Source organism: Gasterosteus aculeatus, chromosome 17 (assembly GCF_964276395.1).
Source record: "Gasterosteus aculeatus chromosome 17, fGasAcu3.hap1.1, whole genome shotgun sequence".
Classification (NCBI taxonomy): Eukaryota; Metazoa; Chordata; class Actinopteri; order Perciformes; family Gasterosteidae; genus Gasterosteus; species Gasterosteus aculeatus.
In genome coordinates this window covers 1,259,327-1,281,260 of record NC_135705.1, presented here as the reverse complement: position 1 = coordinate 1,281,260, position 21,934 = coordinate 1,259,327, and the positions used below count along the sequence as shown (strand labels likewise).

Genomic DNA, 21,934 nt, shown 5'->3' with positions numbered 1-21,934 from the left:
AAGTCCGAGGTCATCTGGATGTGAAAAGGCAATAAAGGGCCCTAAGAAGAGGGACAGAAGGACAGACTGTGAGAAATATGCAGCTTCAGAGTCCAGCTGGCATTTGGTTTCATATCCGCCAAACAAAGCCTCCCCGGCCTGCAGCAGCAGGTTTATGGATCACTGATTACCAAGTCAGATATGAAAGCTGCCAAAGGTCACCGACCGTCTCAAAGACGACAACCAAGAGAATACGCCAGCGAGCTTCAACGCCCTCGTGGGTTAAGATGAGTTAATAAAGAGGAATAACACACTCACGGACACGGTGAGTTTCAGCTTCACTCATCTCAGGTTTATAGAGAAACAATATCGACGAGGAATCAAAAGAATGAATCAGATTCCAAAATAGTTTTCTGAGTGTGATGACTTTATGTTGGGAGTCTTATGCAAAACTTTAGAATCTGTTCAAAAAGTGGATGTGTTCTGTTCACTCTGCTGGTTCTCCTCCAGGTTTCACTCCTCAATACTTCACTCAGTTAGTTCTCCTCAAGGTTTCACTCTGTTGGTCGCCCCATAGGTTCTCCCTCCGGGTGGCCATGCTGGGGAGAACAAGAACCGTCAGTGGACGTTGCAGGTTCGAGCTCCAGCAGCCCCGTCACTCCTGCTTTTCGTCCGCTCCCCCTCCCACCGAGCTCCCCAGACTCCATTACCCAGCAGGCATTGAGAGCAGGAAGTACAAGATGGGGCAGGAGGCTCAGATGATCAACAGCATCTTAAAGGTGATTAAGATCTACAAATCAAGGTGTCAATCTAACAACTCGGTGGGCTACACATTTCTCCCTTTTCTGTTCTTAGGCCAACGAATTTGGCCACACCCTGCCCAGAGGCCCCGCCTCCCATGGCGTTCTGGGTTTCCACAGCAACATGCTGCCATCCAACCATCCCAGCGAGGACCGCCGGAGCAACGCCACCTGCCTGCCGGGCCGTGGGGGCGTCATGTTCGCCGTGTTTGACGGCCACGCCGGGGCGGCGTGCGCCCACGCCGTCAGCCAGAGGCTCTTCTACTACGTCGCAGTGGCAACGCTGCCGCTGAGGACGCTGGCGGAGCTCGAACGGGCGGTGGAGGAAGAACGGGCCGTACAGCCGCTGCTGGAGTGGCACAAACACCCTCAAGACCACAACTGTCCCGACGGCGCAGCCATCTCCTTCCAAAGCCTCCGGAACTACTGGCAGGAGCGACTAGAGGACGAAGAGGAGGAAGAGGAGGCAGGTCTCAATGAGAAGCAAGACACCGGACCAGGTGGGATAACTAGGCTGTCATCACCTGTCTTCTGATTGGTTGCAGGACGGCTGCAGGGTGACATCCGCGCTGGTCAACGCTTTCCTTCGCCTGGACTACGACCTGTCCGTGGAGGCCCAGGTCCACCTGTCCACGTCTTCAACCAGGTCCTCATTCTACGTTCAAACTCCTTCTACTCCGCTTCTGCTTCCAGCCTCAGTCACCAGGTGAACCGTGACTCTCTGTCCACAGACGGGTGTCTCTCCCCGAGGAGGCCTCGTCTCCGCCATCCCCCCTCCGGGTGGCGCTCTCCGGGTGCACGGCCTGCGTGGCCCACGTGTCCAAGGGCGTCCTACACGTGGCCAACCTGGGCGACAGCCGGGCCGTGCTGGGCGTCAGGGAGCCCGACGGGAGCTGGTCGGCGCTCAGCCTCAGCAACGACCACAACGCGGAGAACCCGGACGAGCTGCAAAGGATTCTGGGGGAACATCCGCTGTCCGAGCGACGGACAGTGGTCCGCCACGACCGCCTGCTGGGCCTGCTGCTGCCCTTTAGGGCGTTTGGAGACGTGCGATTCAAGTGGAGCGCCGAGATGCTCGGTCGGGTCTATGAAACGCAGCCGGAGGTCAGGAGGACGCCGCCGCCGCACTACTTGACCCCGCCTTACCTGAGCGCCCGGCCGGAGGTCGCTCTGCACCGCATCACGCCCCGAGACAGGTTCCTGGTGCTGGCAACCGACGGACTCTGGGAGCTGATGCACCGACAGACCGTGGTCCAGCTGGTGGGTGAACACTTAACAGGTGAGGAATGTGAGGATCCTCGCTAATCATCACTCACGCGTCAACTGCTCTCAGCTTTTACTTTTCTCTCATTTCATTTCATTTTTTTGCCGAGCAGGCCTCCAGCAGCAGAGACCCATAATTCCCGGCGCGGGCACGACGCTGGGCCGCATGCAGCGCCTCCTGCTAGAGAGGAAGGGGCGGGGCCTGTCGGTGCTGGAGGACGAGAACGCCGCCACCCACCTGCTCCGTCACGCCCTGGGGGACGACGGGTACGGAACAGTGGCACCGAACCGGCTGGCCAAGATGCTGAGTCTGCCGGCCGAGCTGGCCCGGAGGTACCGCGATGACATCACCATCACGGTCGTTCACCTGAACGAGCCCGACCTTTAAGTCAGAGGTTTACCTGGCAGGTGATGAATTAGGAACTCCTCGATCTGTTGCCCTCTGTTTCTCTTACCTTGAACATTAAAGTTTTGTTTAAAGTCACAGTTCTTTACTCCAGTCATTTGCACAACAATTATCAGTGGTTGGAAATAACAGCTTGAAGGGTACTGAAGTGATATTTGATGTGCTTTAACTGTCCGTCCTTTATACCAGTTACTACATCTGGTGTTTTCGGTCATATGTGGGATTTGACCAATTAGGTTGCAGCTCTACTGGGATGAAGCTGTAATCCAATGTTTTTAATAACAGATTCGGATGAGCATTTATCATTTTTATTTCTTATAACATTGCAGGAAAAGTGAAAATGATACACTGTATAAAATATAAATATATCACATATCAAACTATATTTTCAGCCTCACATGCGATTGAATGCAATGTTTACAAAGTTTAAACATCGTGATAATGTTGCAAAATTAAATCAGACCACGAGGAGAAAATCTGTCATATGAATTGATTAAAGTTGTCCACGGCATCTTTCATTAATGCTAATTCATTGTTTCTATCTAGAATCTTTAAAATGAGTAATCTAACAGTCTTAACTGAGTCCAGCTGTTGGTCCACTTCAGTATAAAACTGGAAACAATGCAAACGAATTAAAACTAAATTTCTGGGCGGAGCTTGTGAGGAATGCAATATTCTGAGTGAGCATAATACAAAAAGGACGCAGCAGCTGACAGTGAATTCAAAATAAAATTTAATAAAGGATTTTACAAAATCAAATTCTTAGAAAACACCTCAATAGGAAACTGCTTCAAACCAACCAATCGGCTGACATCATCATCATCAGTTGGCCTCCTCACAGCTCACAGAGCTCAATCATTGGACGATACACAAAACAGGCCACGCCCAGAAATTCTAATGAGAATGAACAGGAAGGAGAGGAACAAACAGCGTCCTTCCTCTCAGACCTGATAAACAGAAGGGAAACTGACTCGTCTGTGTCGACCAACAGGAGAGGAGGACATCCAAAAGTCCAATGTCCAACCCGAGGGGAGGATCGTTGGAGTCACCGTCGCTGGGGAAGGGACAGCTGCAGCGAGTTGGTGGCAGAGTCCGGGAACAGGTTGTGGTAGGTGGGCAACGGGACGTACGCCGCTGTGATCATCTTACCTGAAAAACATCAACAGATGAGGCGTCACAGCTGCTCTCTGATTGGTCCGCGGCACAGAGGACAGGTGTAATGCGACAGACGCTTACCAGCAAAATATCGTCCGTGCAGAGCGTTGACTGCGGCCGTAGCAGCGGGGATCGAAGGACACTTCACGTAAACGTTTCCCTGGAAACATGCAAGGGTCACACATTACAGGTTTTAGTGTGACAGACAGATTCTACAGATAAGAAAAACCGGAACAGGGTCATTATTCAAGAAACCAGTTGAATGTTGAACTCGAATAAAACCGAAATAAAAGTGAAAACCTGTCAGTCTACTATACAAAGTAGACGGCCCTGCTTTACTAACAGTGGGGTCAGAGGTCACGCGTACCTCAGCAGAGTTCTTGTCGATGTAGATGTGAACAACTCCCCCATGTTTGTTGCACTCCTCGATGACATCGTGCTGGATATCCATCTCCCAACCAGGAGGGTCCTCGCTGAAAACAACGACGCATTGAATGTTGGTGAAGACGACATTTCACAAGACATGTAGGCCTGTTGGAAGCAGGCAGGTGGAGACACAGACGGGTGTACTCACCAGCTGGGATGGAACATGTTGGACAGTTGGAAGCAGTGCGTGGCGAGCGGGTGAGAGGGAACACTCGGAGCAGAAGATTGCATGTTCGGATTCATGGCAGCTGAAACGCACATGTAGACATTTAGACACATCTGTTCATCCCACATTGTGGACCCATCGCACGGGACTCGTCACTGACAGCGCTCAAGGTTTCCATGGAGACACAAGTGCACGTGAGAGTACCTGACACGGCAGCCATGGCTCCCATGGCGATCACGCCGCTCATCTGCAGAGCCTGCTGAGCGGCGGGAGGCATCTGTAGACCAGTACCTGCCCACAGGCGAACCACACACACACACACACACACACAAACAGATTGAAGGTGGATGCTGCAGGCGGATGTCGCAGTAGGACATGCAGTATCTGGAGTCTCACCCTCGGCCAGCCGGGCCATCAGCTGCAGGCGTCCGGTGGTCCCGAGGTCAATGCCGCTGCGCTCAAGCTCGTCGCTGTCCAGGAAGGAGGCGAAGGCGTCGGTGCGCTCAGTCACATTACCCACCTTCATGGGTCGACCCGCCAGCTCGAAGCCGTTCAGCTGATCCAGGGCTTTCTTGGCACACTCGGCATCTGCAAACTGATGGACAGACAACCAGAGAGACGCAGAGTGAGTGAAGGGACAGGCGAGGGGAGACCAATCATTGACAGTGAAGCGGGTGAAGACAAATACACTCACAGTGATGAAGCCGTAGCCTTTAGACTGTCTTGTGTCACTGTCCATCATCAGCTGGATGCTCTCAATCTGTGACGACAAAAACCCGTCTCAAGCTCAAGACTTAACCTGCACGTTTGTGTCTGTGAGAGGCATACACGTATGTGGATAGAGATAAATGTGCATGTGCGAGTGTCATACCCGTCCAAACGGCTCAAAAATCCCTCTCAGCATGTCCTCAGTGATGTTGAAGTGCAGAGAGCCGACGTACAGCCTCATCGGTCCCGATGATCCCTTCTGCAGGTTGTTGGCTGCGGCCGCCGCTGCGGCTGCACGGTTCTTTTCCGCCTGCGTGCACACACACACACACACACAGAACTCAGACTTTGTATTTATTGCAAATAAATACATACCTGAAATCTGACCTTTACATTCAACCCATCGTAAGCATGTAGCAGCAGTGAAGCATGCAATGGGCTTTTTCCTTTGCGTGTGTGTCTTTACCTGCGAGGCCTGAACGATGATGGGAACTCCCAGCAGCCTTTGCCCCGTAAGGCCAATGGCCAGAGGGACAGAGTTGGTCTCCACAAACTCGATGTAGGCGATGCCCTTGGACTTGCGGGAGTTCCTGTCCGAAATCATCCTCACATCCCGAACCTTTGGGGGTACAATGCAGCCGTTACTACGGCAAACGCCAGTCGTGATGTCAATCATGACAAAAAAAAAAAGTGACTAAACGTCCGGATCTTAAACGGATTCCAGTTTTCATTGCTAGCAGGCTTTCAGAGTAAGAACAGGGAGGGAAGACATTTTCACCTGGTGACTTTTATTGTGAAGCAGCAGTGATTACCTTCCCTACAGCAGAAAAGAAATCCTCCAGGTCTCGAGGTCTTATCCTGGCGGCCAGCTGCATGCAGAACACCGTGCGCGCATCGCGCTCCTCTGGTGTCAGGTTATCCATGGGCGGCCTACACAGACGCACAGTTTCACTAAATTCTGCATGATTGGCTGTTTTTTTATTAACTTTTATGCACAAACTTACCGGATTGGACTCTTCTCCTTCCTGACGGGACTCTTAGTCTTTGAACGCCTGCGTCTGAAAACAGACAGGGGACACAGTAATTACTTCTTTCATAGCTTAATGATCGGTACCATTGACAGATGTTTTATCATTCCAGAAAAATGTTTTGGGGTCGGGGTTATTGTGGTTGTATGAATATGATTCATGGTGCCGTGAGATTGATGCCCCGTCAATCCCCTTCACTGCGGGAGAGCCAACGTTAAAAGCGTGTGAACGTAGCACATCCGGTCCACAGCTACTCACTGCTGGTGGTGGTCTCTGTAGCGGCCCCCCCTCTCCCTGCTGCTGCGACGCTCCCTGCTACGACTCCTCCTCTTCTCTCTGCTGCGGCTGCGTTTGCGCTCGCGGCTCCGGCTGCGCTTCTTCTCCCGGCTTCGCTTCTTCTCCCGGCTGCGCTTCTTCCTGCCGGACACAAAGCGGCCAATCAGAGCGCGGACGGACAGCAGTGGGAAGAAGGAGGAGGACCGCGGAGGACGGACAGGCATGTTTACCTCTTGGGGCGTTCCTCTTGTCCGTTAGGGCTTTGGTTCTTGGAGTCCTCCTAAGGCCAAAAGAGAACAGTATGAGGAGGCAGGATGCAAAATACAAGCAATGTGAGGACCAGTAAAGACCCGAAGGGACCACGTTCGAATGTGGTTCTTTGTGAGACCAGTAGAGACCACCTGAAAGCCCGGAGGACAGACAAGAGTTTCACCTTTCTGTACGGAGCATCCAGCATGGCCTCGATGTCCAGGTCATCCGCCATCCTGCTGCTCGTCTGCACACAAACAACGATTATATAAACATTGAATAAAATATGTAGGTTTGTAAACGTACAACATATCGGTAAAAACATTAACACTTCATTAAAAATAAAGTCGTATTTGCGTGTCTGTCTACTTTGACTGAAGATAAGAGGGTCACAATACAATTAATGAGCTAGCTACGGAGTGCTTCATACTGGTAATGCTTTGACTGGTCTACCGGGTGTACTGCTCGGACGTTGACGTTAAATTAGCCAGACACACAGCGCTCGGTGTCCTAAAAAAAACAAAACACCGTTTATCTTCCGTTAACGTGAGGGCGTAAGGCCGGCGTGCGTTGACCTCAATCGGTTCGGCATCAGGTTAACAACACCGGAGCCGTTGGGAGCTAACGGCTAACAGTTAGCTGCTAGCTTAACGGGAGAACGTGGAACAACGAGCCGGTATCAAACGTTTCCGGTATCTCACGTTACCGGCTGAGCACCGCCGGAGCAGTACGGGTTCCTACCTGGACTCACAGCGGTACGGGAAGTGGTCACAAAGAAATGGGATGGCCGACAGTCGCTTCTCAATCTTTGCCCTCGCTACGACACGCAGCAGTTAAACTAAATGGCGCTGTAGAGAGCTCCGATATTATCGCGAGATCTCCCGCACGAGAACTCGCAACAAAACACGGTTCGCTTCTGAGTGGGTCCGCGGCTACGGAAGCCCGTTTCTGCCAATGCTGTGAGGAAGTTGGCCATAAGTAAGAGATAGTTAACAATAATTCTGAGGTATAAACTATAATTATGAGATAGTAAGTCATAATAAGATACTGACATGCTCATTGTGACTTGCGGTATCATTATTGTTTTTATTGAGTGGCAATAAGGTGATTCCATACCCGATTTCCAGTTTCTATAATAATCACATTCTTTTATTTTTTCAGGTGGCACAAACATCTTCACCTCATTCACAGAGAAGAAAGAAGTAGATTAACCCTCGGGAACACCAGAGACAAAACATTTATGCAGCTCTTTGAATCATTTTTTTATTGTTCAAGTAACACAAAATGCACCTGCACCATGCTGCGTTCAGGGACACTCTGACCTCCTGTTATCTGACTCCTTAATGACTTAAAAAGAAATATCTTCTGGCAGTCTCTTTGGGACATCACACGGTGACGTCATAAAGACTCTTGTCAGCCAATCACATGTCGTCCTGCTCCGCTCGCTCTTTGGAGGAAACCCACCTGCTGACGATTACTTCCTGTTGATAGAAACAAACTTCATTTTAACTCAATTTCCCTTTGTTTGATCGAGCTTCATCATGGTTGTATTTATACTTTACTTTAAGATATAATGCTTTATAGTGTGGTGATATAATGCAATTATATTTGATGTCAATCAGCTCATGAATAATTTGACAAATGGAACAACTGTTGCTTCCTGTAATATACCTGAACCTTCAGTCTTGCCAGGCAGACAGGTGAGTCCAGCTCGGCTTCTGATAGGTTGGCTGGATAGATGATGTAACACAACATCAGCTCCTGTGAAACAAACACAAAGAAATTAAACACCAGAATCAAATCTAACCGGCTACGACGTCTGTCGGCTCATTACCTTGGAGACGTTGGAGGTGATCCTGCTGAGAGCCGCGAGAGAACGCCACGAAAATGGACGCAATGTCGAGCCCTTGAATGTATCATCAGCTCGCTCAATTACAACCGAATAACTACAGGAAGAGGATAGGGCCAATTTGTGAAGATGAGAAAATAGGCATTTAAAGTGAAAAACATTTTCTGGAAATTAAAAAAAAAGTTATTCTTTTTCTCGGTTTGAGGGTTCAAACGTGGTTTACAATGTTTCAGGACCCATGAATTCTAAAAATTGTTATAACACGATATTTTGCAAAATTGTATTCATTTTGTTAAAATGTTGTGCGCGCGTGTTACCTGGCGTGGTAGAAAGGTGGTCCTTTCCTATACAACACTGAAAACACACGGAAAAGGGAATCATGTGCTGTGCTCAGATGATTGACAGCTGTCAATCAAGTGTTCAAGTTGTTTATTTTAACAGGGAGTGTGTAATGGTGAGTGTGTGTGTGTGTGTGCCTTACTGAGGTCGACGCCGTACTTGGCTCCGCCCCCTACTTTAGGGACCCACCCCCTGCTCCGACAGTGCTGGTAGGCTGCAAAAGAACTGACAAAGTCCGGCCGCAGGGAGCGGAACCTTCTCCACAGCTGGATGATTGACAGGGGCTCCTGAGCAATCACAGAAGAGGACATGGGTGACGTCTTTAAATCAACATGACAGGAAATTTATACAGGTATTTATTTTGACTCATAAAATGTAGAAATGGGAGAACAAACAATAACTGCTCAACTCAGACAGACGGATAGTTACCTGCTTCAGGTAGACAGACAGACAGCCCAGACTGTAGACCAGGAAGAATGCCTGTAGGTACAGACGAACAGACAGCTGATGAAGGGCAGTGAAGAGGCCCCGCCCCCTACCTGCTCGCCGGACTCGGCTCATGGGTAATGTAGTGTTTAGAGAGAGAAACAAGTTGTATGAGTGTTGGTGCGTTACCTCCTCCAGGCTGAGTTGCAGGTATTCAGTGAGAGAGAAAGGAGTCCGCTGGACCTCCCTCGCCCCCCCACACATCTGCACACACACACACACACACACACACACACACACACAGATTATGCACAACAACTCATCTGCAGACAGCTTCAACATGGTTCCCTTCGGTCTTTAATAGAATTGTAACCCTATAGAACATTTATTGGCTGTGGAGAAGTTCATTCATTAATTAAAAATGGTTTTATTACGGAGAATTGAGGTTTGTGTTTCTCCTGAAACATTGTGAACCAAATTCCTAAAAATTTTACCAAAAAGAAGGCAAAAAATGTCATGGAAGAGAAAGATGAAAATTATTTTGTCAAAAAAAGACTCACCTCACTGTCAGAGACCACTAGGACAAAACCAGGGCCGGGGACCAAGGGATCAGCATCCGAGTCTGAGTCAGAGTTAAGGTCAGGGTCTAGTTCCTGGTCTGAGCTGACATCAGGATCAGGGTTAAGGTCCTGGTCTGAGTCAAGATCTGGGATAGGGTCTAAGTTCTTGTCCGAGCTGAGATCAGGATCAGGGTCCAGGTCCTGGTTGGAGCTGGGATCAGGATCAGGGTCAGGGTCCTGGTCCTGGTCTGAGCCGGGATCAGAGTTATGGTTTTGCCGGTCCAACCTGAAATATTAAAGTGAAGAGAGAGGATCTGTTTTTCTTTCTGTAATTTAGGGAAGCGGAGGGAACTTCACGGTCAGACTCATCTGGACAACAATCTCGACATGCTGAATCCTGCAGAACCCCAAACTAATAAAAGCGTGACGGTTCAGTTCCTGATTTGTGTGTACACAAACCTCAATTATAAATTAGCGGGGGTTTTTGGCACTTGGGGAACCACTTTACCTGCAGCTTCTCTTGGCCTTAGGATCGACCCCTGACCCCAACCTCTTTCTGCGGGCAAAGGCTCCCCCATTTGGGCCTGGCCGCTCCCCTTGGCTCATCTCCCTCCTCACATCCTCCATCTCTACTGGCCGAGAGAGGCTGAGCAGGGTTTGATTGACAGCGTCTTCATCCAATCCCTGAGCAGAGAGTGCGGACGCCGCCCACCTGAGGAGCTCTTTGTATCTGAAGGAGAAGATGAGGAAGATGTTTATTTTGTCATAAAATAAATAGGGGAATTTGTGATATCATCATGTGAATAGACAGGATGTGATGTCACTCACCTGGAACGTGAGATGACGGGAAGAAACAAACCTTCGTGTTCTGTAACAAAACCAAAGAAGCTCTAACCGCAAAGAAGAGTACTGATTGGAGCGTGAGGTCGTGGTGTGGGCGTGAACTCACCTTCCCATTGGTCAGAGATGCTGTGGTCTGGTCTCGCTCTGGACAGGACGCCTTTACCAAAGTAACCCTGGATTAAGACAAGACCGTGACGTGAGCCGTTTCAGACCTGGGTTCACATGACATGGACTAACTCACAGCTCCACATGATATGGACTAACTGGTTTCATGCAATGTGGACCAACTTAGACCCGGTTTCGTGCCATGTGGACCAGCTCAGACCCGGTTTCATGCAATGTGGACCATCTCAGACCTGGTTATAGATGTTCTGGATGTGGTCCGGATGACGGACCAGCACATGTTGGTTGATGAGCTCCGCCCGGAAGTGGCTCCTCTCCTCCGGACTGCGGCTCACAGGCAGCGGAGCCACGTACTCTTCGTGCACGCGTGTGCGCCTCCGCGGCGCGCGAAACTCCGCGTGCATGGCACCAGGACCCCGGACCGGACCGGACCGGCCCAGAGGGACCCGTAGTCCTGCACCGGCTCCGGACTCAGCCCGTGTCGCTTGTTGGCTGCTCAACGAACGCTGCTGACTGACTTTGGCTCTTCATTCATTCTCCAACTCGCTGGTCGGACTTGTTTTGCTGCTGGACGCTGCGGTGTCACCGGATATATGTCCGATAGGAACTTCCGACCCCTTTACGATAGTTCCTCTTTCGGAAAAACTGCTGTTCATACTTTTTAAAAATCTAAACGAGTTCGAATTCAATTTCTTACAGAAGAGAAACTTAAACAATTATTTTTATATTTATGTATTTTAAAATATCTTGTGTTTTAAATCAAAAGCGTTTCTCGGAATTCAAAATGTATAAAACCTGCTAGTCAAAATAAGTGTGCAACACCCACGTGTTTTTGTGGGAATGCATTTATTATTATTATCTGAATTCAGAGGTGAATTAATGGATGACATTTATGGGTGGAAGAGAGAAAAAGGCCTTGATAATGAGAAGACTCTGTGAGAGAGGAAATCCACAGAGACAAAAAAATGTTTTTTGATAGTTCAAAGAAGAAAGATGAGTGAATGCTGATAGATCCACAATAGATCCACAACTAAGTACTGGTGGATATTTTATAAGGGTTTCCAAGTATGCTTTCTTATGATTATTGTTACCAATGCTCCTGTCTGCAAATTGATACAGACTGAGCTCCTCTTATTTACATTGTATTTACATCATTTCCCTTTAATTACTGTTTTCACAGCTTCAACATATTAAAACAAGACCAAAGTACACACACAACATATGCGCAATACACACATTTATTCCCATGTGTTGTATTTGCAACTTAACTGCCCTAAAATATCAAATGTCATTACTGGAGGAATACAAAATGTGTACCATACCTATTTATTTGATTGATTTGATTTATTATAAATGTATATTTAATGCAAAGATATTTAATGTTAACTGCTCTGCATGTACTTCAATACTGTGAAGATATTAAACATACACTCAGATTTTAGATGCACTTCAATTTAAATATGATGAACTACACATAAACAGTTTACTTATATTATTTTATACCTTGTATTAACCTGTTTTTCAGTCCAACAGATTGTCTGTAACACAACAAGCAGACTGATGGAGGAGACACCCGTCAGCTGGTGAGAATAATGTAAACCTCCTCCATACATCAGACTAGAGTAAGCCTGCTTTATCTGCTGTGTCTTCCTGTCTGTCCCCCTGCCTGTCCACCACGTAGTACCGATGTTTCTGTATATGTTGGTACAGCGTGGTGTATTTGGTGACCCTCCTCATCCTCGGCAGGATGAAGCTTTGAGTGAAGGTCTCTCGGCTCAGAGGGCTCCGCCCCTCTGCTGCCAGGACACTGTTAATGAACTGAAGACAGAACGTGAAGCAGTTATGCTGCTCCTCATCGAACCTGAGAGACAGACAGGTGGACAGGAGAGAGACAGGTGGACAGGGGAGGGAGACTGTCAATGAACCAAAGACTGAGAGTGATATTTTTACGGTGCTTTTAATCAAACTTGAGAGACAGACGGGCGAACGGGCAGAAAGTATGAGAGACAGCGACAGACACGCAGGTGGACAGGACGGAGACACTGTTCATGCAAATCAAAGCAGTGATGGTGTTATTGAACCTCAGAGAGAGGTAAACAGGGGCGAGAGATAGAGACAGAGGCGGGGGGGCAGGGGAGAGGTGTACCTGTGCCAGGCAGGGTCCCACATGGGCCCGTCGGAGAAGCGGTCCAGGTACTGGTCCCACTGAGCCAGCAGGTGGAACATGTCGGGTCGGACCAGAGGGACACTGACACAGCGCTCCCACCCGCTCTGATCTCTACCGACTCCACCACTGGTGTAGTTATACACAACTCCTACACACACACACACACACACACACATCAACATGCTGTCCTGACGGTTCGTCCTAAACCACACTAATAAGCCCATCAAACTTGAGTTAAATCAGTGTGAGAGTGAGACAGACAGGTGGCCGGGCAGACAGACACTATCATGAACAGACAGGAAGAGAGACAGACATGTGGACATACAGACAGACACACACGTACAGGTGAACAGACAGACAGGGCTCCGAACACACCAATCTTCCTGTTCACCACTTTCCCTGACAGATGGCCAGTCACATGACAGTCTGACCCCTGACCCCTGAGTCCTACCTGAAGTGTTGGAGATACCTGTGTGCAGATCGGATGTCCCATCGAACTCTCTGAGGAACAAATAGCACATTACACACTGGGTACACTGGTGTCACCTGGTGTGACCTGTGTGTGTGTGTGTGTACCAGTGTGTATCTACTTGTTGTGTGTACTAACCTTTTGCGCGTGTTCACCAGTCGTGTGTATCTGTGTGTGGTTGTGTACCTACCTGTTGTGATTGTCGTGTGCAGGTGCGACCAGCAGACAGCAGGAGGTCTTGTGCCCGTTGCCGAGGGGCGAGGGGAGGCTGACGGGGGCCTCCTGCAGTCTGCTCCCCCTCAGCTCCTCCCCACAGCTGGGACACTCCTCCGGCACCGAGAAGCAGAAGATCTCCTTCTGACAGTGACTCAGTCGGATCACGTTCAGGTCCATCGCCTCAACTCCTTCTTTTACTCCTTCAGTCCTCCTTTAACCCATCAAGTCCTCCTCCAACTCCTCAACTCCTTCTTTAATTGCTATTCCGTCTTTTACCTCTCAATTCTTTCCTTTACGCCTCAAGCACTCCTTTTCTTCTCCAGCCTTTCTTCTACCATTCAACTCTTCATTGTACTCATGAAGACCGTCTTTAACTTCTCAAATCTTCCCTTTACTCCTCCAGTCCTCCTTTTAATCCATAGATCTTCTGCTCCTCCTTTCTTCACCGTACTTTGACACCTTTTCTGCTCATTTTGTCCGTCAGTCCTGTTTCTGTGGCACAGCTAGTTGCTAGGTTACAGCCTATCAGATGTCCTCATGGCCCGACGTCGGCCTATCGGGTGGCAGGTGATGTCTGAGACAGTCATGTGACCCAGCACACCTGAATCTGCTTCAGCCTGAACAGTTGACCTTCGGACTGTGCTGCCCACGTTGTCAAGGAAACCGTGGTTGACCCGCAGAGAATAGAGATAAATAAATATGAAGCTACGTTCTATTCGTCTCAGATGTTTGATGAAACTGTACAGAGTTTATTTAAAAATAAAAGACACAATGCAACTTTACTGATTTACAGACTGAATGTAGGTCAGCAGGTTGTGTGAGGGAACTGCAAGCTTAGGTTCATTGCAGGTGTCTCCTGCTTGTCTTTATAGCCTTGAATTTGCTGAAGGTCTAAGAAAATGAACACCATGAAATTGCATAAGAAACATAAACAATATCTGGAAGATGTGTTCAATATGATTTATGCTTCTGCGTTTTCAGAGCGACGCAGACGCGAGCCCCCTTTGCGTGTCCCTTGCGTCGCTTTTCACACCTGCTCGCGTCCTCGCGCGTGTCGAGACATTTTTCTCCCGCAGCGCACCAGGCTGCGATTGGTCCGCTAACTACGTCTTTTACGGAGTCTCACGTTTCCGCTTCCATAGCCCGATGCCGCCATTATTAAAACGAAGAATGTTTACGAGAGAAACGGAGCAGATTTAAGAACTTTTGTCGGAAGAAATGCGTAAATATGAGCGCTTATACAAGCCGTCATTGGCGGGTTGTACAAGCGGGTTGGATTCACGGAGGGAGATCGCCGCAAACGCCGGTTTGCCGGTCGAGAGGAACAAAGTTGTGGCGGAAAATACGGAACAAATGTGTCCGCGAGGAAAAGCAGCAGTGTGGATGCACGGGGCAATAAAGTATATGATAAATAAATAAACAAACAAATAAATAGACGTGACTCTCTAGGTCGTCTTCAACAAAAACACGTCACTCCGCCTGTTGTTCTGGAGGTGAATTGCTCTGCAACACACGCAGAACCATGAATCGCAACGACGCAGACCCAAACGCAGAAGCATGCGCCAGCCTAAAGGGTTGGGTGGAACGTTTTTATTTACTTAAATGTTTCTTGTTTTTTTTAATAAATCTTAAATTCGATTATATAGGTCAATTAAAAAACAAAAAATACCAATAAAGTCCCGCAGAAATCGGTAACGAAACAACCCTCTAAAAAAACAACGAAGAAGAACCGCGGAAGAAGATTAGGAACCTTCCTTTCGGGCCGCGGGTGTCAGTCGGAGGTTTTAGAACGGAACACCGACGCGACCACTTTGGAAGCAGCCGTTGTAGCTGAAGCCCCGCGAGGAAGATGAGCACCAAACAGGTGACCTGCAGGTGAGTCTGAGGCTCGGTCACACACCTGTCCGTCGGTTTCGCGCTCTGTGTCTCTCCGCGAGGACGGCGGGCGCGACAGCGTCCAGCTAATGTTTTTAGCTGGTAGCCGATAGCTGTTAACTAGCTGTTAGCTGTTAGCGTGTAGCTGAAGCTTGAGTGAGCTTGAAGTCTGAACTCACTCCGATCGACGAACGTTACCGGCTAACTCGCTTGATCCGTCTCATCCGACGATTTGGGGTGGACAAAATATTAGAAGCACCCAACACCGTCCGGTTAACGGTGAACGTCACACGTGAGCAAACCGCCCGGGACGCGGAGGTTTGACTGATGATGATTCAGATTGTCAGACTTACGCACGGACGCACACACAATGTGTGTTGTATATAACGTTCTATTGTATTCTCTTAGCTACCGTTTCATATAAAATGAGCAAACTATTAAATCGGTACTGTAAAAACGGTTTTAATGTCATCTAAATCCATTTATTTATAAAAAATAAAGCTATTGCCGTGATCTTCGACACCGGACAGAAACAGAAGAGGAAGCTAAAGAAGATTAATTTTCTTTGGTTGCCATGGCGAGAGTGTTTGTTGTCGCTTGCCCTTCAGCAGGTGTAACAGGTGTGTTGTGTCTCAGGTACTTCCTCCACGGTGTGTGCAGGGAGGGAAGCCGCTGTTTGTTCTCTCACGACCCAACCAACAGTAAACCCTCCACCATCTGCAAGTTCTACCAGCGAGGAGTGTGCGCCTACGGGGAGCGCTGCAGGTGAAATAAATCGCCCGACGGACTGGCGACGGTCACCAGACCGAGGGCAAAGAGTTGCGTCGCTGTGTGGTATTTTCGGCACACTTTGTGCATGACGTTTTGTGCAACTTGTGTGCAGGTATGATCACATCAAATCTTCATCCAGAGGAGGAGCTCCGGAGGATCACCCCGGTGTAGGAGGAGCCGGAGCCGTCTTCACTCCACCTTCAGTCCGAGGTGGAGTGAAGAAGACGATGGTCCTCCGGGATAGAGGTGACTGACACACTGCAGTGATATCCATCTTTGCCCCCCTCCCCTCACATTTGTGTGTGATGTATACGCGGGGGGGTTTAATTAAAGGCCTTATTTTGGGTGGGTGCATTAGAGGCGTCACATTCAGTAACTTCCTCCTTTTTAAATCCCAGAATTCCAGTTTGTGAACCCTGTAGAGATTCTCTCCTCAGAGGAAACAACTTCTAGTCTCCACCTCGTCATGTTGTTCATTAGGGCCACATTACCTTCTTGTATGCTGCTAATTAAAACGTGGAGCTCCAAAGCAACATTTTGTCCAAAACAAAACAACGATGAGGACGCTTGCAGCCGTTACCCTGGTCACCCAGCGGTCAGGATGGAGACGTGGTGAACTTTGTTTGTTAGTCTGGGAGGTTGGGTGATAAACGGTACTGAAACACAACCATCCAATGCCTCGCAGTATCTGATTTTCCCTCCTCTCGCTCTCTCAAGTTGGTGCTGCCTATTAAGGTGCTGCAGTTTCCCCACTTGAAAGGGAACTGACGAGATTCCCTGGAAACTGGATTTCACTCAAAACCCGACACGTTCCTTTTCTTTTTTCTTTTCATACCTTTCATGCTTCTTCTCAGATTGACGCCGAGCGTTCTTTCAGTGCTTGCTTTTCTAATGTCGTCCCAGGTGAAAAACCGGCTGCCCTTCAGGGACCTCGATCTCATATGTAGTCGTTGAATGCTTTCTATCAGCTGATCTCGTCTTCTGAAAATAGCTCCGCCCCCATTCCTGCCTTTTGCCTGGGTTTCCTCCCCATCAAATTGCTGTTCTTCTCTATACATTCTATGAGAAAACCCTTGTTTGACTGTCTGTTTGTCTGTCTCTGTCATTGGTGTAGACACTATGTTTGGGGGTCCAATAGACAGCTTGGGGTCGGAGGTCGCGGCGGCTGCATCGGCATCTCCTCACTCGTATGTGCAGGCCATCAGGACGGGTCTGGACGCTTCAGCACAGGAACACGGTGGGATGAATGGAAAACGCACATCGAAGAGTCCCGATCGATGATGTGTTTTTTACATGTCGACCTGTGCTCTCTGCAGCCCCTCCCCTTGTGGGCGGAGCCTACCAGGACCTCCCTCAGCTGTGTCCCTACGCTGCCACCGGACACTGCTTCTACGAGGACAGCTGTACGTATCTCCATGGCGACCCGTGTGATGTGTGCGGGCTGCTGGTGCTCCACCCCCACGACCCCGAGCAGAGAAGAGCGCACGAGAAGGTGTGCAGGTTAATTTAATCTCATGTAAGGGAGGTGAAAGGCGCCGCCGGCTCTTCATGTGTCAGTTGAATTGTTAGAACTTTCCAGACGTAGAGAACATCCTGTAAGGCCGCAGTTTAGTGTTTGTTGTGTGATAGTAAAGAACTTCGATAAGCAACGTTGTCTTTGTGTCTTTATTCTTGCAAGAAGGTTCAGTCCCAACATGCAGAGCAGTCTGCTGAGACACCGAAGAACAACAGGGGACAAAGGGAAGTCCAACTGCATACAGAAACTGGTTCTCAGTGAGTGAAGCTGGTTTGTCCTTTTCGTCAGGACAGGGTCTTTGTGGACGTGATAGGGCCCGTTAGGTGGAGACAGGGTCTTTGTGGACGTGATAGGGCACGTTAGGTTGAGACAGGGTCTTTGTGGACGTGATAGGGCCCGTTAGGTGGAGACAGGGTCTTTGTGGACGTGATAGGGCCCGTTAGCTGGAGACAGGGTCTTTGTGGACGTGATAGGGCCCGTTAGGTTGAGACAGGGTCTTTGTGGACGCGATAGGGCCCGTTAGGTGGAGACAGGGTCTTTGTGGACGTGATAGGGCCCGTTAGGTTGAGACAGGGTCTTTGTGGACGTGATAGGGCCCGTTAGGTGGAGACAGGGTCTTTGGGGACAGGGCACATTAGGCAGGGACAGGGCATGTTAGGTTGGGACAGCGTCTTTGGGGACAGGGCACATTAGGTTGGGACAGCGTCTTTGGGGACAGGGCACGTTAGGTTGGGACAGCGTCTTTGAGGACAGGGTGCGTTGGGTTGGGACAGCGTCTTTGGGGACAGGGCGTGTTGGGACAGCGTCTTTGGGGACATGGCATGTTCGGTTGGGACAGCGTCTTTGGGGACAGGGCACGTTAGGTGGAGACAGGGTCTTTGTGGACGTGATAGGGCCCGTTAGGTGGAGACAGGGCCTTTGTGGACGTGATAGGGCCCGTTAGGTGGAGACAGGGCCTTTGTGGACGTGATAGGGCCCGTTAGGTTGAGACAGGGTCTTTGTGGACGTGATAGGGCCCGTTAGGTGGAGACAGGGTCTTTGGGGACAGGGCACATTAGGCAGGGACAGGGCATGTTAGGTTGGGACAGCGTCTTTGGGGACAGGGCACATTAGGTTGGGACAGCGTCTTTGGGGACAGGGCACGTTAGGTTGGGACAGCGTCTTTGAGGACAGGGTGCGTTGGGTTGGGACAGCGTCTTTGGGGACAGGGCGTGTTGGGACAGCGTCTTTGGGGACATGGCATGTTCGGTTGGGACAGCGTCTTTGGGGACAGGGCACGTTAGGTTGGGACAGCGTCTTTGGGGACAGGGTGTGTTGGGTTGGGACAGCGTCTTTGGGGACAGGGCACGTTAGGTTGGGACAGCGTCTTTGAGGACAGGGCGCGTTGGGTTGGGACAGCGTCTTTGGGGACAGGGCGTGTTGGGACAGCGTCTTTGGGCACAGGGCGTGTTGGGTTGAGACAGCATCTTTGAGGACAGGGTGCGTTGGGTTCAGACAGCGTCTTTGGGGACAGGGTGTGTTTGGTCGGGACAGCGTCTTTGGGGACAGGGCGTGTTGGGACAGCGTCTTTGGGGACAGGGCGTGTTGGGTTGGGACAGCGTCTTTGGGGACAGGGCGTGTTGGGTTGTGACAGCGTCTTTGAGGACAGGGCGTGTTGGGTTGGGACAGCGTCTTTGAGGACATGGCACGTTAGGTTGGGACAGCGTCTTTGGGGACAGGGCGTCTTGGGACAGCGTCTTTGGGGACAGGGCGTGTTGGGTTGTGACAGCGTCTTTGGGGACAGGGCGTGTTGGGTTGTGACAGCGTCTTTGAGGACAGGGCGTGTTGGGTTGGGACAGCGTCTTTGAGGACAGGGCGTGTTGGGTTGGGACAGCGTCTTTGAGGACATGGCACGTTAGGTTGGGACAGCGTCTTTGGGGACAGGGCGTGTTGGGTTGTGACAGCGTCTTTGAGGACAGGGCGTGTTGGGTTGGGACAGCGTCTTTGAGGACAGGGCGTGTTGGGTTGGGACAGCGTCTTTGAGGACAGGGCGTGTTGGGTTGGGACAGCGTCTTTGAGGACATGGCACGTTAGGTTGGGACAGCGTCTTTGGGGACAGGGCGTGTTGGGACAGCGTTTTTGAAGACAGGGCGTGTTGGGTTGGCACAGCGTCTTTGGGGACAGGGTGTGTTGGGACAGCGTCTTTGGGGATGAGACAGCTGTGTCAGGCCAACCATCAATCTGACACTGTGTCGTGTCGTAGCCCGTCTTCTTCCTTCCGTCTAATAAGAACTATTCCAACGTGGATTAAGGACATAATTGAGGCACCGTTTGTAACCTTAACTACGACTCACCCGGCGACGCCTACTTTTTGGGATGATTGAAATCTGTTTTTGGTTTTTGACTGAAACGTTGGATGTGATTGCTTGACGTCTGTCTGCAGATGTGCATGCTGTCCTTTGAGGCTGACATGGAGAAGGCCTTCGCAGCCCAGCTGAGCCAGGACAAGGTGGGTCCACTCGGTCACTTGCGTTGTCGTGGCGACGGTCACAGCGACCGTTACTGTCACTGCTGCTGTTGACGACGTTGGTTGTTTTTCAGGTGTGTTCCATCTGCATGGAGCTGGTGGTGCAGAAGCTGAATCCGTCGGACCGCAGGTTCGGCATTCTGTCCTCCTGCTGTCACACCTTCTGTCTGGCCTGCATCCGACAGTGGCGCTGCACCAGGAACTTCAGCAACAAGATCATCAAGTAAGAGTCCGTTAAGACGGAACCAGGGAACGTTAAGACGGAACCAGGGTCTGGGACATGGCGCTTCGTTCGCTGCATCTGAAATTAGTGGGGTGGTCTCAAAGCTACAGCCTCGTCTTTCAGGGGTCTCCGGGGTCAGAACAGTTCTTTGGGCGTGGCGTAGTCCGTAGTGTTCTCGGGGAACCCGTGAAGAGCTTTGAGGAAGTGACAGCCTCTGTCGGGGGGGGTTCTTGGAGTCCAGTACGGGGCTCTGCCTCATGGCACGTTTCTCTCTCAGGTCGTGTCCAGAATGTCGCGTTGTCTCCGAGTTCGTCATCCCTTCGACCTACTGGGTGGAGGACCAGGACGAGAAGGACCACCTCATAGACCTCTTCAAGTCAGGAGTTAGGTGAGCGATCCTTGGTGCCACTGAGCAGGCTAGCGAGTGCTTTTCCAAACACGGCGTGAAACCTTTTCCCCGTTGTCTCTTTAGTAAGAAGTCCTGTAAGTACTTCGATCAGGGTCGAGGGTCGTGTCCATTCGGAGGGAAGTGTTTGTATCTTCACGCCTTCCCAGACGGCACCCGAGCGGAACCCGACCGGCCCAGAAAGCAGCTGAGCTCCGAGGGGAACGTCCGGGTCAGAAACCGCAGACGCCATCGAGATTCAAAGCTCCTGCGTTTTGTGGGAATAACATTTTTTTCATCTGTATTTTTTCCTTTTTCTTCCTCTCCGTAGTTCATGAACAACGTCCGCCTGTGGGACTTCATCGAGGAGCGCGAGCAGCGGCCGGCCACGTCCTCCCTGGATGATGACATCACGGAGATGAGGGAGCTCTTCATGCAGATGTCCGGGCCGAGCCACGACGAGCCGGAGACCCCGGCCGCCGAAGACCAGTAGAGACCGGGGGCCGTCCCCGGCGTCCGACCCCCGGGGGACGGATCCGCTTTGTGGATCGTTGAAATATTAAATCATGTGACCACACGCAGCTCTCCGTGTGTTTCAGTCTGGAAGGCTAAATCCCCCCTCTACACACGTTTGTTAATTGGTTAATGATATATTGTTGCCATTTTATTTATTGTGTAAATACATAAATACCGAGTAAGTGTGAAGTTGTTCCGTGGTGTTGTTGGATACGGTAGTTTTCAGATATCCAACGGAGGATATTGATAATATTAATGTCAGTGCTCCTGTAGGACCAGTTAAGTAAACCAGACTTCTCATCATGAACGTTTGTCCCGCCTCAAATGGACAGTATTTAAATTGAATGGGTTTCTTAGTCATTAAATCATGACAACTATATAACGAGTTTGCTTTTGAGTTTAACTTTTAACAACAGAGCTTCAGATTGTAAGCGACGTCTTTAACAACATGACGCAACACACACGAGGTAATTATGAAAAATACAAACAAAAAATGTAAATGAATTAAAATCATTTTTTAAAAAGTTATTTGGTTCTGTATTTTTTATCGAAACTGTGAAAGAAGTTCATTAGAGAGCCTGAAGTGATGTCGTGTGTCATTTCCTATGAAGTAAGATGTTGAAGCAGCAAAAGGAGGCAGAATCGTCTTGTTGTGGACAGATGCTGATGGGTCGGTTGAGGGGGGGCGATCTTC

At 49.9% G+C, this 21,934-nt stretch overlaps 5 protein-coding genes across 8 annotated transcripts; 2 read left to right on the top strand and 3 right to left on the bottom strand.

The window, feature by feature from the left end:
* The first annotated feature begins 90 nt into the window (after positions 1 to 90).
* LOC120834827 (pyruvate dehydrogenase [acetyl-transferring]-phosphatase 1, mitochondrial) lies at positions 91 to 2,526 on the top strand. Of its 2 annotated transcripts, none has more exons than XM_040203127.2 (6): positions 91 to 304; positions 557 to 758; positions 835 to 1,245; positions 1,325 to 1,425; positions 1,511 to 2,039; positions 2,156 to 2,526. In XM_040203127.2, exons 2-6 carry the CDS (start codon positions 576 to 578, stop codon positions 2,177 to 2,179), a joined length of 1,248 nt encoding a protein of 415 aa, XP_040059061.1. In that variant the 5' UTR covers positions 91 to 304; positions 557 to 575; the 3' UTR covers positions 2,180 to 2,526. The 2 variants fall into 2 exon arrangements, with proteins under 2 accessions (XP_040059061.1, XP_040059060.1); XM_040203126.2 differs by having other exon boundaries at positions 1,511 to 2,058.
* A 632-nt stretch (positions 2,527 to 3,158) lies between these two features.
* On the bottom strand, positions 3,159 to 7,415 carry LOC120834828 (RNA-binding protein 39). Of its 2 annotated transcripts, none has more exons than XM_040203128.2 (15): positions 7,198 to 7,415; positions 6,641 to 6,703; positions 6,438 to 6,487; positions 6,190 to 6,348; positions 5,908 to 5,961; positions 5,716 to 5,833; positions 5,370 to 5,522; positions 5,067 to 5,213; positions 4,890 to 4,955; positions 4,592 to 4,790; positions 4,400 to 4,486; positions 4,178 to 4,277; positions 3,971 to 4,076; positions 3,685 to 3,763; positions 3,159 to 3,597 (listed from the first exon to the last, which is right to left on the bottom strand). In XM_040203128.2, exons 2-15 carry the CDS (start codon positions 6,689 to 6,691, stop codon positions 3,494 to 3,496), a joined length of 1,473 nt encoding a protein of 490 aa, XP_040059062.1. In that variant the 5' UTR covers positions 6,692 to 6,703; positions 7,198 to 7,415; the 3' UTR covers positions 3,159 to 3,493. The 2 variants fall into 2 exon arrangements, with proteins under 2 accessions (XP_040059062.1, XP_040059063.1); XM_040203129.2 differs by having other exon boundaries at positions 7,208 to 7,330.
* A 278-nt stretch (positions 7,416 to 7,693) lies between these two features.
* On the bottom strand, positions 7,694 to 12,375 carry tsen2 (TSEN2 tRNA splicing endonuclease subunit). 2 transcript variants are annotated; one of them, XM_078092671.1, is made up of 12 exons: positions 10,830 to 12,375; positions 10,580 to 10,646; positions 10,459 to 10,498; positions 10,139 to 10,360; positions 9,631 to 9,916; positions 9,260 to 9,334; positions 9,074 to 9,148; positions 8,787 to 8,931; positions 8,623 to 8,659; positions 8,291 to 8,402; positions 8,128 to 8,217; positions 7,694 to 7,937 (listed from the first exon to the last, which is right to left on the bottom strand). In XM_078092671.1, the coding sequence occupies exons 1-12, from the start codon at positions 10,998 to 11,000 to the stop codon at positions 7,878 to 7,880; spliced, it is 1,380 nt and encodes a 459-aa protein (XP_077948797.1). In that variant the 5' UTR covers positions 11,001 to 12,375; the 3' UTR covers positions 7,694 to 7,877. The 2 variants fall into 2 exon arrangements, with proteins under 2 accessions (XP_077948797.1, XP_077948798.1); XM_078092672.1 differs by having other exon boundaries at positions 9,074 to 9,124.
* On the bottom strand, positions 11,817 to 15,012 carry LOC120834875 (MKRN2 opposite strand protein). The gene is made up of 4 exons (XM_078092675.1): positions 13,423 to 15,012; positions 13,215 to 13,264; positions 12,743 to 12,911; positions 11,817 to 12,457 (listed from the first exon to the last, which is right to left on the bottom strand). Exons 1-4 carry the CDS (start codon positions 13,623 to 13,625, stop codon positions 12,214 to 12,216), a joined length of 666 nt encoding a protein of 221 aa, XP_077948801.1. The 5' UTR covers positions 13,626 to 15,012; the 3' UTR covers positions 11,817 to 12,213.
* mkrn2 (makorin, ring finger protein, 2) lies at positions 14,983 to 21,768 on the top strand. Its single transcript, XM_040203119.2, has 10 exons — positions 14,983 to 15,323; positions 15,960 to 16,088; positions 16,207 to 16,340; positions 17,209 to 17,331; positions 17,411 to 17,586; positions 20,033 to 20,098; positions 20,191 to 20,339; positions 20,617 to 20,727; positions 20,812 to 20,956; positions 21,056 to 21,768. Exons 1-10 carry the CDS (start codon positions 15,298 to 15,300, stop codon positions 21,215 to 21,217), a joined length of 1,221 nt encoding a protein of 406 aa, XP_040059053.1. The 5' UTR covers positions 14,983 to 15,297; the 3' UTR covers positions 21,218 to 21,768.
* The last annotated feature ends 166 nt before the right edge of the window (positions 21,769 to 21,934 follow it).